Genomic DNA, 14,714 nt, shown 5'->3' on the forward strand with positions numbered 1-14,714 from the left:
TGATCTCGTACATTGTGTCATTGTTCTAACAGCTGGCTACCAGCTTGATCATATTGCAACCACATAACGACCCTTTTATTAAAACATGAACATGTAAATTCACAATGATGAATAAAAATGCAACTTAGTTCAATAATGATGCTACAAGAACAGTAAAAAGATAGCAAGGCTCTAATAAGCTTTGATAAGATAGCTTTGTGTAATATTTAGCATTTCGCTAAATTATACTTTACAGGGCATAAAAAGATTGACCCCTTTTTAAACAATTCACTATTTATTTATTTCTACCGGCGATGAGCGATGTGACCTGTACTCCTCATCTCTATTTTAAGTGTGAGCAGACGTCTTCTGTCCCCGTTGTGGCTGACGTAACAGCATTCACTTGCTTTTTGTCCCCCTCAAAGCCCCGTTTACGCTCTGTTTGCTCGTCTCCAGCAGCACTGTGAGCTCTCGCCATTCTTTCAGTCTTGTTTGTGTCTAAATGTTAAAGGCCTGAGCTCTGCTTCCAGGGCGACCCGCTGAGGAGGCACTATGGCTCACTTTAATGGTTAAGTCACTCTTGGTCAATACTCTCTCCTACATGCACACGCACACACACACTTTGTCAGCTCACATTACTGCTCCTGAGTCAGCGCAAACAAAAGGCATCCATTGAGGGTGGCTGGAGAACAGGACAGGTATAGTGGCTGGAGAAGCTTTAGCATTAGAATACGAGCTTCTGACAGGAGTCACGTGATTGTTTTATGGGCCTCTTGTGTTGAGGACGCTGAAATATTTCTTCAAAGTAAATTTTTAATAGAATTGAAGAGAAATTATTAAGATCAAGATGGTAATATCAAAGAACTAAGGTTTAAAATAGGGACAAATGACTCAATAACAACTTGCAATCCAGTTGAAATTGCTTCTTAGAAACTGCATTGCTGATGAACACACTTCCTTAAATCTTGCAGCTGATGAAATAAAAAAAAACACAGATTTTCAAAATAAATGACAATTTAAAAAATCTACAAATGTTGTTGCAAGGCTTTTGCAAGCATGATGAAGATTATCTTTTTATTGGAAGCATGACAACGCTTCATTTCGACCCACAGCCGAACTGCCCTCTTTGTTCACTGCAATAACAGGAATGATCAGAACTCCCCTTTCTTGTGGCTTCCTGAGCGACAAAAGCCTTCCAGGAATGGCCTGTGCTCTGTAATAACAGAAAACCACTCTGGTGTGACTCACAAGTGGCCATCAAGCTGTTTTTCCTTTGATTCCCGTGTTTTATGGGCTGGGACAGCAGGGCACAGACTGAGCGAGTGAGCGAGGTGGAGAGAGAGAGTGGCCCCATCAATAACCTCTAACTGCTCAGTGGCTTGACTGTTGTCAGGTCAATGGCAGATTGGAAAGAAACTGCAGGGGATGCGGCACTGATCTATACATTAGCGGGCTGGATACAGGCGCGGGGAGGGTGATTCATGGCAGGTCACTCCATGTCTGCGGTGACCCTGAACTTGTTACATTTGCAAGACCATGTCAATAAGTTATATGTTAATCGCTCATTTAGTAATCAGTAAAATTAACAAATGAATGAATGAATAAACCAATAAATAAACACGAGACACAAAAATGTTAGCGCACTACATCACATAAGTTGTTCTTGAAATTTGCTTCTTTTTTTTTTTTAATGATATCGGAAGTCTGACGACAAAATGACGCCATCAAAAGACCCTTACATCCAATGGTGGATAAAACTGGTCAAATATATTCCAGGATCTGCCGCCCTCTAGTGGCTAATTTTAATGCTTGCTTAGTCAAGTTAATTTTTTTCTTTTTTTTGCCAGTGCCAAATTTAAGTAGTTTTTCAGACAGAGACTGATGAAACATTGAAATTTTGCATCAATTAATTTGACAGGATTTTGATTAAACATTAGTTTACTATTAGAACCAGACCAGTTGCCGCAGCTTAATCTGCAAGTACTACAATGACCTGGACGGCTGAGAGCCTTCATAGACACATTGACAATGGATAATAGATGTGGATGGATGCTGGGTAATGATTGAGGTTAAACCTAGAAGATTTTCCCCCTTTTTAAGTTAGATAAGTGACAGTTTTTGATTATTATTATTTTTTTTCATTTTGATCATCAGAACAGATTCAGAATAGAAAAGAAAAGTGAATGCTTATAGAATATCATAGAGACAACAAATTCTGATCAGTTTTGGGGGTTTCTTTGTCCCTGTTGCAAGTCTTACATACACTTAAATGTATCCAGTTATCCGGTTAAATAAAAACGTATACGTTTAAGTACGATCCTATTATAATAGAATTAGTGAACCTGCTCAGGCAAAACATAGGAAACTCTATTCTGGGTTTTGAAGAACCTGCCAAAATCAAAAAAAACTTGAACGACATTGATGTATTTTTAATTTATTTAAGTATAAAATTTGAACAGCCTTGACAAAACACATGTTAGCTATTCAGTTTAAAATGTACACCAACAATAGCTAACAAACACGTCTTCAAACCGTTAGCTTTGGTAAAATACAAAAAAAGGGCGATCACAAAACTGTGGAGCCCCGCTGCATTCATTAGAAAACAGAAAAAACAAAATGAGATGCTGCGTGTTTGCAAACATTAGTGTTAAGTTTCTCAAAAACAACAAATAAAAGACATTGACTAAACCTTTGGCGGTTATTAAGTGGCTATCTCTCTGCAGTCCTCCAGGTGAAAAGTGTAGACGAACAGAAGGGTAAAAACAAAGTTAAGGCTGTGGTGAACTTCCAGTAGCTTTGGCTGATTTCTTCCAACAGTCCCTCATTTGGCCTGTTTGTGCAAAAAAAGGAGAGTTTTACAAAAGGAGGACGCTCACAAGATGCAACAGTGACCAACAGGCGTGAGATTAACTAGGAGACATATGAACAGATAAAGTGCCAGGGTCTGTTTTCTTGCGGGGTTTGATCAAAGATGTCTATGTTTACCTTCCATGTAGAAATGTAAGAGAAGAAATGTTCCATGTTCTACAGCACACTGAGGAGAAAAGGCAATTTGTCGAGTATTTTTCAACTCACCATGGGACTCATCTCTCGTCTTTCACCGTCTTCCGGCTTGTATCGGCCCATTTTCTTGCTATTCTCCACATATTCCTGGAAAAGACAAGAATCAATGATTAATCTGTTATTTCATATTTCATTCCTATTTATTTTTATACCCACAGGGTTTCTGCTCCTGGGTCAATGATCAGCTTCACCACAAAAAAACAAAACAAAAAATTGCTTTGTAATCCTCCGACCACCAGGGGGCAGCCACAGCTACAACACCGCACACTGAGCCTCTCACCATCAAGGTCTTGTCCATGTAGTACTCGTGCCCTGGGCTGCCGTCGTTGTACTTGCTGTCGATGGCAAAGCAGAGGAAGAGGACGTCCACCACGTTCTCAAAGACCGACAGGAAGCAGTGTGCCACCAGGAACGCAAAGGCGCACACGATGAGGAGCGGCAGCACCCACACCGTGTAGTGCCTCTGGTAGTTCAGGGCCAGCACGCCGCAGAACGCCGTGCAGGAGACGATGAGCACCTGAGAGCGAAGACGGCAGAGTTAGAAGTGAAGCTCGGTCCAGCAGGGAGAGAGCTTCTGGTGTTTGGTGTCGGTTGCCTGGTACCTTCCCCAGGAAAAGGACAAAGTCTCCCACTGTGTTGATGGCCATCACTCGCAGGGCGTTCTCCACCAGGATGATGAAAGCGTCGCGGGCCGAGGTGCAGAAGCTGGTGCTGTTGATTGCGGTTGCGGTGTAAGCGTTCTGAAATGAACGGTGAAGGGTGAACGCTTTGCCTCGGTTCGACCGCTGCGCTTCCACTCGACTGATCCAAAGACACTCACCTGATTTAAGTAGGCGAGACACTTCTCCAGGCACCACAAACAGCAGACGCAAGCCTTCAGCATGCAGCGAGCGCAGGCATTTTCCTACGACAGAAAATGTTGGAAAATTGAAGTTGATTTGAATTGCTCCCGATCATCTGCTCGAGCGCCTTTCACTTCTGCTACGTCCGAGCCCACCTTTCCTTTGAGCTGGCTGTGGATGTACGTCAGGATGAGCCGAGGGATCTTCACAAGTGTGATGATGAAGGAGCCCTTGGCCAGAGTCCCCAGATGGTAGCGGATGGTTCTCAGCACGGAGGAGAGGATTGGAGTCACGGGCATCTGGGACTTGTTCCTTCATTTAGAGAGGAAAGAAAAGGGAAAACACGTATGAGTTGTAGCATTAAAGGAAGGTGACGCGGCAGCCAATTAAAAGGCGCTTAAGTGTTTTGTGCTAGCTAATACCGAGTGAAGAACAGTGGGCGAGACAGGTTGAAACAAGTGGAGGAAAGGGTCAGGTGTGATGAAAATGTGTCAGCACGGATGGAGGTGTAAAAAAGAGTCGTGGAGCACGGAGGAGCAGGAGTGATGTGATAGCCATGTGCCATCCATAGCCATATGGATGGCACATGGCTATGGATGTGCAATATTTTAATTCCCACGGCATATATAACTCAACTCTATAACTAATATTTTTAGACATACAGTACTACCCAGAAAATTAGAATATCCTGAAAATGTTGTAGTATTTCTGCAATTCAACTTAAAAGGTGAATGTGACATATTATATAATGGACTACTATGCAAATCAATATATTTCAAGTTTTTATTTCTTTGGATTTTGCTGTTCGGGTCTTGCAGCTTAAAAAAAACTCTAATTGAAAAATTCAGAAAATTAGAATGTTACATAAAGTCAAATCTTTATGAAAATCTTAATCAGCAAAGTTACAACAAGGAACTGCTTGAGATGTCAATTTGCGTGTAATGGCTCAATACAATTTGTTGGTTTCATCTTTTATGTTAAATTACCAAAATAAAACTACTTTTACTTGATATTCTAATTTTTCGGGTGGTAGCTGTACATTTACTTATGATTGAAATGTATATTTTTTAGGTTGTCTTTCTATAGGTCTGCACTAAAAGAGCTGCTCTTAATCTCATTCTACATGTGCGTAGTGACAATAAAAGGCACTCGGGTGATTGGCTGTGTCCGCCCCTGAAGGGAGTCGCCCAGAGGAGGAGAAGGGGAAGGTTTTTCCCTCACCTGGTGAAGTAGTACGTGACCACGGCTCCAGCGATGGTCATCTGCTGGAAGGCAAAGATGAACTCAGTGATCCAGATGAGGCCCACAGCGTGGTACCACACCAGGTACTGCAGAGGCCCCTGCATCTCGTATTCAACGGCGCCCGTGACGTTGTTCTTCAATGGCGTCCCTGTCAGCAAAACACCGACGCGTGAGTCAGAAGGTCATGTGACTGCTCTACAGAGGGCACCCCCGCATTCATTTTTCTTTTTTTGTTTGACTTTCTCGAGTTGAGATTTCTTTTTCTTTTTGTCATTATTTTAAATAAATGCTGAAAACAAACTAATTGCGCAATCATCAAAATAAATTAGCATTTTAAGCAAAGAGGAAATCCAGCGTTGAAGAGGAAATCCAGTGTCGAGGCAATCTATAACAACAGAGGCCAAGTTAGGGGAAGGAAAGAGAAAAGAAGAAGCTAAACCAAACTCTAATGTTCAGTGAAAAAGTCTGATTTCTAATAGTAAAAATGAAATGATTTAATTTGTCTTATTATGAAGTGTGTTGTCCTATATTCAATGTTAACTGTAGATTGTTTACTTCTGTTTTTAATTCAAATGTATGAACTATTAGTTCTTATGTATAAGAGGCAAATGTCTGTTGCGCATCCAAAACCCATCGAACTGGGGAAAAACTGGAAGAATTTTTTTTTTTTAAATGAATTAAATATATAAAGATGTTTTAACAAGTGTGACTGGAGTCTAGTATTCTCGACACATTAGTAAGAGTACTGTGAAACTTACAAACATAATAATTACCGTATGTAAAGACATAATGACGCACATTTCCATTTTTACCACAAAACACCATAAAAACATCTCTTTAAAAACCACTCTAGCCAAGGGAATAATAACAACGCAGCAGATGAGGAGAGATGTTGTTCTTCTTGACCCCGTTCCTCCCACGTCACCAGACCAGCGCAGGATTCCAAACGTGGGAGTTCAGTCAGGCCACAAAACAAAATGTCACGGGATTGTCAACTTGTTTTCTCAACTTTGTCGCAAAAATTGAAAAGTGGCCGACGGGCTGCTGTGCTGATGGTGCGACCTTAATAAACGACATCTGCTCATCATTCATTCTATTCTGTTTCAACTTCCTGCTTAAACTGATCCTTTAATGCACCTTCCACACATTTAGAGTGGGGGGTGCGCTGGGTGCTCTGACAAACGTGGTATTTGGAAAGTCATCACTCATTCATTCATTTTCCATACCCGCTTGGTCCCGAGCTCAGGGTCACGGGGGTCTGCTGGAGCCTATCCCAGCTGTCTTAGGCAGGGTGCAGGGTGACACCCTGGACAAGTCGCCAGTTCATCGCAGGGCCACGTAGAAACAAACAACCATTCACACTCACATGCACACCTACGGACACTTTAGAGTGTTCAATTGACCTCACATGCATTTTTTTGGAGTGTGGGAGGAAGCCGGAGAACCCGGAGAGAACCCACGCAGACACAGGGAGAACATGCAAACTCCACACAGAAAGGGCCCAGGCCCGGAATCGAACCCACGACCTTCTTGCTGTGAGGCGGCAGCGCTAACCACTGCGCCACCGTGTCGCCCGTATTTGGAAAGTCCTCATTTCCAAATACTGAAGCACAAGAAGCCAAGGACTTTTCTCACAGACATGCTTGCAGTCAGAAAGTCTGTGAAGGTTCTGAGTCATCCAGGTCATCTTAAAGGAGAAGTCCAGTTGACCTAACTTAACCCTTCTGCTTTGCAGTCATAAAACACTGGGACTTTTGGCCCATTTAATAACTCACATCTCATGGCTGTCACTGTACAATGTCACAGAGGGACAGATGTGTGTGTGTGTGTGTGTGTGTGTCCGTCCTCACCAGAAGTCCCCAGGAAGAGGAGCACAGTGACCCAGTAGACCCAGAACAGCATGAGCCACACAAAGGTCCAGAGAGGCTGCAGCACCAGCAGGGGGAGGTGGATGAACACTTTGCCCGCCACGTGGAACAGAGAGATGGTGAGCGCCACCCGCTTCCTCATGATGAGCATCACGATCAGGAGGACCACCTGCAGGGTCCGACAGGCGGCGGTTAGTGAGCCGGTGAATCCACTCAACCGGACTTAACACAGGAAACTTAGACAGGAAACCGCGACTGTCCCATCGGAGCTCTGGGATTTAATTTGCGCGTGCTGCAGGAAAAGAGGAATTGCTCCTGAAATGGCAAGAGACATGCGGCGCTTTGCCAGCGAGTCGTACCGTGAAGACCGTCGCCACGATGGCGTACACCAGCAGCGCCGTCACGTTGTCCGACGCCACTTGCTTTCCGAACGCCGACAGGGCGCCGCTGTCGTGGGCCTTCTTGTGGTCCACGTAGAGCCACCAGAGGACAGCCGCTCCCCCTGGACAGCAAGGAGTTGTTTTAAATCGACACGCCGCCGCCGCCGCCGCAGGACACCCGCTGTTTTAATGTGCCTGCCGAGTCTCGACGGTTACCGACGGATCCGATGATCACCAGCACCGTCAAAATCCACACCAGCACTTTGGAGATGTAGCGAATGACCACCATCATGATCAGGGACAGAACTGAGAGAAGGCGAAGATGGAGAGAAAACACTTTAAAATGCAGGATGTAAAATAAACATTTCACTTTGCAGCAACTTTGTTTTTTGCTGCAAAAGTTTTTTTTCACCCATTAATTAATAGAGGTATGGAGCTGTAGCGTTAATCTGAACTGAACAGTCAGTAAATAAGAGGAAGAAGAAGAACGCTCAGGCTCGTACGCTTTCACTTCAGCTAGTCCCAAACTTGGTTCGACTGGTTAAAAATAAAACATTGTCAATGAGGTGTCAATTCGTTTCAACAATTCATGCCCACTTCCAGTACCCAACAGATGCATTTGCTGTTATGTCTAACAGACATATATCTAAACAAAGGCGTCCCAGTAGATTCACAAAAGGCAGTTGATAGAAGCCTCCTCGCAGATGACTTCACCTAGAGCCAGCAAACACAGGCCCATGATGATCTCCTTGCTGGCCAAAACCCCAGCGATGACACGCGGGAGCACGGTGTTGTCGTTGACGAACGTGGAGAAGGCCTGCATGAACTCGGCGTAGCAGGTGATGTTCTTGGGAATGCAGCGGTGGAACACCGGGATGCCTTTGCTGAAATCAACCACAGCAGTAAAGATCTGACGGCCGAGCCGTGTCGTTTCCAGCCATTAAAGATAAATTGGCTATAAGAAGAAAAATTTCAATGCACAATTGCAATGCAATCCCGTCCCAAATCCTCAGATCTTTCCAGCCAACAATAATTAATTCTGGCTTTAACAAATATTCTATGGCAACAAGAAATGACGGATTACCTCGGTGGAACAGGCAGCTTGGGACACTTGGTGAATCTCTCTGAGTGGCCAGTGTAGCGTGTGGGAGTAATATCATATGAGCAGAGTTGAGATCCTGTCCAAAGAATAAATAAATGAGATCCATGTTTAGATACATGCAAATATCTCCAACTATAACATTGACGTTTTGAAGTATTGTGTGGAAATACATCACCATCTACCATTTGGAGGAGTCATTTTTAATATATTAACAGAAGTTAGTTACTATTTCAGTTAGAGCTACTCAAAAAGTCAGGACCATAGAAAGTCAGAGTAAATGGGAAATGCAAGAAGTTCACGCAATGATATCATATCACGCAAGTAGGGTCACTTGATGTGACCTTGAGGGGACACTTGAGTTTGTACTAATAGACAAACATCATGTTAATGTTACACAATAAGCAGCGAACCACTGAACAGGTGGACATGTGAGTTTAGCAAATGTCAAATCACCAGTAAGTGTTGGAGTATATTTAAGGTGCATTCCGAAATTCCATTCCAAAGTGAAATATACCTAACCCTCACATTACTAACAATCACAATACACACCATCCTGGACAACTAACATTGTATTCATGCTTCTGCTTTGGCAGTTTTTCTCTCACCATTATTAAGAGCAAACTGCTTCAGATCGCTGTACGTCTTCAGTTCTTCAGCTGGACATTTTGAGACACACAGGGAAATGGAGTTGATCTTCCTGTTGATGAAATCAATGTTGCAGGGGTCTAGAAAGAAAACGTACCTAAAGGGAAGAGAAATGTTGCACATTTGGTTGGTTAGATGTATGTTGATCATATTATACCACATTCTCTGAAACACAGCGTCAGTTTCTGGTCAGCTGGGGCTTTTTCAGTCCTGGCAAAATAAATAAAAGATGGTGACATTTGCTGCTCTGTCACACAGATCCCCCTTTGTCGCCGGCTCGCCTTATTCAGAGCCTCCACGGGCAATCGGCCCATCAATGAAGCATGACCCATTGTTTTAGAGAAACTGGGCCCACGAGCTGAATGTGGATTGCAATCAACATCGCAGATGAAGAAACTGCATGAGAAACTTTAGAAGTCAAGAATCTGTCAGAATTTCTGTCAGCACCGTTTGTTTCATTAACACACAGTGCATAACGTAGTAACGTAATGTAATGAAGCCATTCAGATACATGAATTACAATAGAACACAGACTGACCCCGATTCACTGCAGCCTTGGAACGTAGATGCAAATAAACGGATAAAAGAAATACAATTAAAAGAGAAATTAACAGCTGTAGCTGACAGATTTCTGATGAAACCAGTGAAGTAGTTGGAATACACCCAAACAAATATGAGTACGTTTACTTCACACTTAGATAAACGTAAGGAAGACTTGAGATGATGAAGGAAAAACAACTTAAGTGATTATAAGGGCAGCAACCTTTCGCTTGTGGCTAAAGGACCAGGATTACGTGATGCAACTGTTGCATGCACTCATGAAATGCAGGATGCATTTAAGTCTACTCAACGCTTAGAGTCGAGATCGAACCAAATGGAAATATAATGGAAACAAAGAGAGCATGCTGTGCATGATTAATAATACAAACCAAAAAAATGATAACGGACGTAAATAAGAAAAGGAGATAACTGGACTGACTTCTTTTCTCTCATGTCCAGGCCGCTGTGAGGCACCCCCTCAATCTTGCTGTTATTCCGACCGCAGGTGTTGCCATAGCTGTCGTACCCCGAGACCAGCCGGGAGGCAGCTCCTGTGGCTATCGGGTAGCCACATACACAAAACTGCAGACGACGGAGACAAACAACAAAGCAAAACTCACACATATTTATTGTTGCAACGCAATGAAATTAGACTAGTAGGTCATAGGAAACCAAGTGCCTACTTATGCACGGGTGGAACAATGTGTGTATTTTTTTTTTTTTTAATTCTTTGGCAATGGCCCCCTGTAAATGACGAAACACACGAGGCCTTAAATTGCAAAACAAACAAACATCACAACAATGTAGGTAAATTCAAGAGTCTGAGACCAGTCCTGCCGGATCAGAACTAGAAATTAACAGCTAAATAATACAACTAGAAAATAAAATCAGAGTACATCTCAGTTGTTGTCATTACACAACAGCAGAACTGATGTGGAGAACATAGCTCAGGGGAACTTCTCTGTAAAGTTACCGTTAATACAAAAAGAAAAATCACTAATCTTCATTTTCATATAAACTGGTTATAATTCATATTGTTGCAGTCTGTCAGATACAATATATAGGGTTTGAAAAGTTCTGATACATTTCGACCTCATATACTTTCTCAAATCCACTATCAATTTGTTCGGCAATGTGGGCACTTCTATCCTGTTTTTGAAAACAAACAAACAAACAAACAAACAAACGTCCTCCCAATACCCAAAGTGCACTCTCTAAAACTTACAAACAAACAAACAAACAAACAAACAAACAAACGTCCTCCCAATACCCAAAGTGCACTCTCTAAAACTTTGGCCATCCACGGAATACTGGGCAATTCTTCTAAACACACTGCACTGCGGCTGGGTCGACCAGCAGCCGACACTCACAAACTGAAAGAAACTCACCATCCCGATGCAGAACAAGGTGAACAGGATGAGCCATGGGACGTCCGTGCAGCTGCGGTCCTCCAGCGGTTTCCAGTCACGCTTTCCCTGCCCAGGCATCGGTAGGTGAAGGTCAACAACAGACGGCTCTCTCACTCACACGCCTCCCTAATGTCTTTGGCGCTTCTGTGAAGCAGCAGCCGCTGCTGCTGCTGCTGACCCACAACAAGCAGCACACACACACACACACACACACACACACACACACACACACACACACACACACACACACACACACACACACACACACACACACACACACACACACACACACACACACACTTTGGAAGCTACCACTGCAGCTCACTGCTGCCGACGCTGACGTAAACCCCTCTGCAACTCATGCACGAACACTTCTTATTTGAAGTTGGAAGACAAACGTTTTAGCCAGTGTGGCGTTCAGGCGACTTACCTCCGTGCTGCCACAACAGCCCATAGTGGCGGCGGTGGACGTAAACACAACTTGAGCTAACTTCGCCGTCAACAACAACCCGCGCACATTGGTTGGCGTTGGTTCAGGGGTATTTTTAGCACGTTTCTTGTCAACCCCTTGGTCACAGATACGTCCGGCGCCGGAACACTGCCCCAATGAAGATTATGAAGTTTGTCTACGCCCCGGCAATTTGTGGTAACCTGATTCAATTGAAAACGCGGAAGAAGTTTCATGTGCTGCCTTCACGTACTGTCTGGACTATCAGAATATTAGCACGTTGGCGTGTCCTCTCTCTTCGCCAGTGATGTAGCTTCATCAGGAAAACTTTGGAAAGAAAACTCTTCCTTCATAGCCACATGGCTTTACAATGAGTTGGAATAAACAGCTTGCATATCCAGTAATTACACTCTAAACTACTTATTATATCACATGTGTAAGTGCGAAGGGTAATTTGGAAGGTATTAGAAAACGTTAGTATCTTGTGTATGAACGCATATAACTGTAGCTCATTCATAAAGAGGCTGGGTTACTAGACACCAAGGCGCTGTACGGAAGTTACAAGAGAGACCGTGAAAGCAGCACACCGTTCGCCAAAAACAGCGTGGGCGGGTTAAAAATTTTGCCGCCTTTCAGTTACATGTCAGTTTCCTATATAAATACAGCAGAGAAGTAATAGGGATTATTAACGTGATCATGATCTGCTATTAACGAAATAAGTTGAACTGTGTTTGGGTCAATGAAAGAAGTGGATAGTCATCCGTTTTGCAACAGTGCCATCCAGCGGCTGTTACTTCACAGTGCTATCAAAGTCGGGATAAGAGTCTGGTAATATTTTTTAATTGTTTTATAATGAATCTCCTGTACATTTAGTTTACCGTCAGCTCATTGCTTCTTTCTTCTATAGAATAATTCATATTTTTACACGACAGCCATCACTACTACTACTACTACTACTGCTGCTGCTGCTACTACTACAGGCCAATACAACCCCCAACCCCCCAAACCCGCCCCTCACCCCCCAAACCCCCGCCCCAAAAAAAAAAAAACGAAAACGAAAACGAAAACAAACGTACAGTATCTATCCTACAAAAATCAGTTTATCGATGAATGGGAATTTACTGCCCCCAGCAGTCGTTTTACTGTAATTGCAACTCGTGTTGAATTCTATCAACAAGACTACGAGACTGCATACTGCACTGGGCTGCAGAAACAGTGCTGTATGACTGTTGTGGCCACTTCAACGAGGTTTTTTTTTTTTTTTTTTTTTTTTTTTTTTTGGGACACACACATTTACAAGCACAGGCCAACAATGTTGTTTATATTAGCGAACTATGGATGTTGGTAACACTAACTAAGGATTTATTGTTACAAACCATGGGAATCCCCCCCCCTTTTTTTTTTTATTATTGTAATATGAGCTTGCACAAAATATGACCCTCTGGAGGAGTCAGTTGCTTGTAGCTGACCTGTTGTTCTGAAAAACCTTCTTCTTCTTTTGGGACTGCTGACCTGAATGCTCCCTGACTGGGCTGGAATGTCTGTCCACTTCCTGAAGAAGCTGCATCTTATTTTGACTTTTCAATTGTGCCACAAAAAATCTGTCTCAATATGTGGAAGTTTGGAAGAAAAGGGTAAATATTAAATAGTGATAGTCTTATCTTCCGTGTGCTTAGTGCATAATCCCTCAGACCTCTGTGCTATACAGTAAGGGTTTGTTTTGTTTTGTTTTGTTTTGTTTTTTTTTTTTTTAACTTTTATTGTGATGGATGTAAAGCAAAGGTGAACTGATCACATTGAGGCTGAACCAAATTCTGACCACAGAGCTTTTGGAATTGTAAGTAAATGTCCACCAGAGAGCAGGGGCAGATGTTGGGACATGACATTTAGAAATAAAATCCAATTGAACATGGAGCAGAAATAGTGTGGAAGTCCTTCTCATGAAATATACCAAAGTACTCTTGGCTCCTCATCTTCTGACGCTCAGTCTCAAGTATGTCCTGCCGTTGCTGCTGTGGCAACAGTGTCCAAGAACAACACGATAAGTGAGTGTAGATGCCAGTGCAGTGTGAGTTCATTAGGATCCAGGGTGCGTCAGTGGGACTGAGGTATGTCCCTAAACGCCCTGCAGAAACCAGAAAAATGAGATGAGCATTTTAACTATTTTTTCCTGTATACCTGAAAAGTTCAAAAATAGCAGAAAATATCTGATAATGATAAAATGCAATTCTTTTATGCCTTTCATTTTCACAAAAGCTCTCTTGGTCACTGAGCAAGAAAATCTAAGCACAGACGCTGGTCACTTTGAACGGTGCGCTGTCTTTTGACCTCGAGAGCTCGAGCTCATTTCATCCGTCCCAAAAACTGCTGAGGGATTGGTGTTGCAGCCTCTGCCCCGCTCTGAAGATAGGTTACGCTCCTAACTAAAGGTTTTAGCATTTGTGTAAGGGAGGGAGACAAGAGTGAGTCTCCTGTAAAAGGTTCAACGTGTCTGGGATAAGGCATCAGCAGCAGCAGGCACAAGTTCTTTGAAACAAATGTTCTTGTCATCCGCTGGTGATTCTAGTGAGCTCGAAAATATGTAACGTACATTAACGTTTTTCAACCCTGTTTGCGCCACGACACATTGAAAAATCCCATGGCACACCGCCAACTAAAAATATTATAAAATGTCATTTCTTACCTAATAATGACAATCTAGTCTCTTAATGTATTTATACTCACTCAGTGTGAAACCTGGGCCTGTTTAGATGCACACAAAGCCGATATTCTAGGAGGAATTGAGGGAGGAAAACAGGATGACATTCTTTTCAAAGCACAGTCACCTGACAATAGAATGTTATTTTTGTAGACCAATAATTGAAATTGACTGCTTTTTTTACTTCACATCTAACATATCATCACAGTTGTGCGCGGTGGGACAGTGGTTGAAAAACACGAGCAGGGTGAAGCTTTGTTCCAGCTATTATTTTGGGATGTACGTGGCATGATAGTTTTACCTTCACTCTGCCAGATGTTACATTTCCCTGAATCCTTTTGGATTTATCCAATTTATTCAGCTGAGCGCAGGAAGAGTGTTTGGGAACCGGGAGGCCTTCTCTCCTGCCAAACACAGGCCAGAAATTCTTTTCAATTCAAGCGGACTAATGAGATGTTCCATTGCTAGGGGATATTGGTGTGTCACAAGTCAAGTGGA

The 14,714-nt window shown here is 42.9% G+C and overlaps 1 protein-coding gene across 1 annotated transcript; it reads right to left on the minus strand.

The window, feature by feature from the left end:
* Positions 1 to 2,393: 2,393 nt before the first annotated feature.
* slc44a1a (solute carrier family 44 member 1a) lies at positions 2,394 to 11,744 on the minus strand. The gene is made up of 16 exons (XM_076045267.1): positions 11,501 to 11,744; positions 11,050 to 11,136; positions 10,101 to 10,243; positions 9,082 to 9,218; positions 8,459 to 8,552; positions 8,089 to 8,258; positions 7,591 to 7,680; positions 7,354 to 7,496; positions 6,977 to 7,163; positions 5,106 to 5,274; positions 4,040 to 4,196; positions 3,863 to 3,946; positions 3,645 to 3,782; positions 3,323 to 3,559; positions 3,055 to 3,129; positions 2,394 to 2,809 (listed from the first exon to the last, which is right to left on the minus strand). The coding sequence occupies exons 1-16, from the start codon at positions 11,522 to 11,524 to the stop codon at positions 2,801 to 2,803; spliced, it is 1,944 nt and encodes a 647-aa protein (XP_075901382.1). The 5' UTR covers positions 11,525 to 11,744; the 3' UTR covers positions 2,394 to 2,800.
* Positions 11,745 to 14,714: the final 2,970 nt, after the last annotated feature.

Source organism: Nelusetta ayraudi, unplaced genomic scaffold, assembly GCF_046127955.1.
Source record: "Nelusetta ayraudi isolate G7.1 ecotype Tasmania unplaced genomic scaffold, CSIRO-AGI_Nayr_v1 ptg000004l, whole genome shotgun sequence".
NCBI classification, from domain to species: Eukaryota; Metazoa; Chordata; class Actinopteri; order Tetraodontiformes; family Monacanthidae; genus Nelusetta; species Nelusetta ayraudi.

Coding starts and splice junctions, on each gene's coding strand:
- slc44a1a (XM_076045267.1), bottom strand. CDS start 11,524: ATGGGCTGTTGTGGCAGCACGGAG. Junction 4,197..5,105: donor GTCACGTACTACTTCACCAG/GTGAGGGAAAAA, acceptor CTCTAAATGAAG/GAACAAGTCCCAGATGCCCG. Junction 3,560..3,644: donor TTGTCCTTTTCCTGGGGAAG/GTACCAGGCAAC, acceptor CTTCGCTCTCAG/GTGCTCATCGTCTCCTGCAC.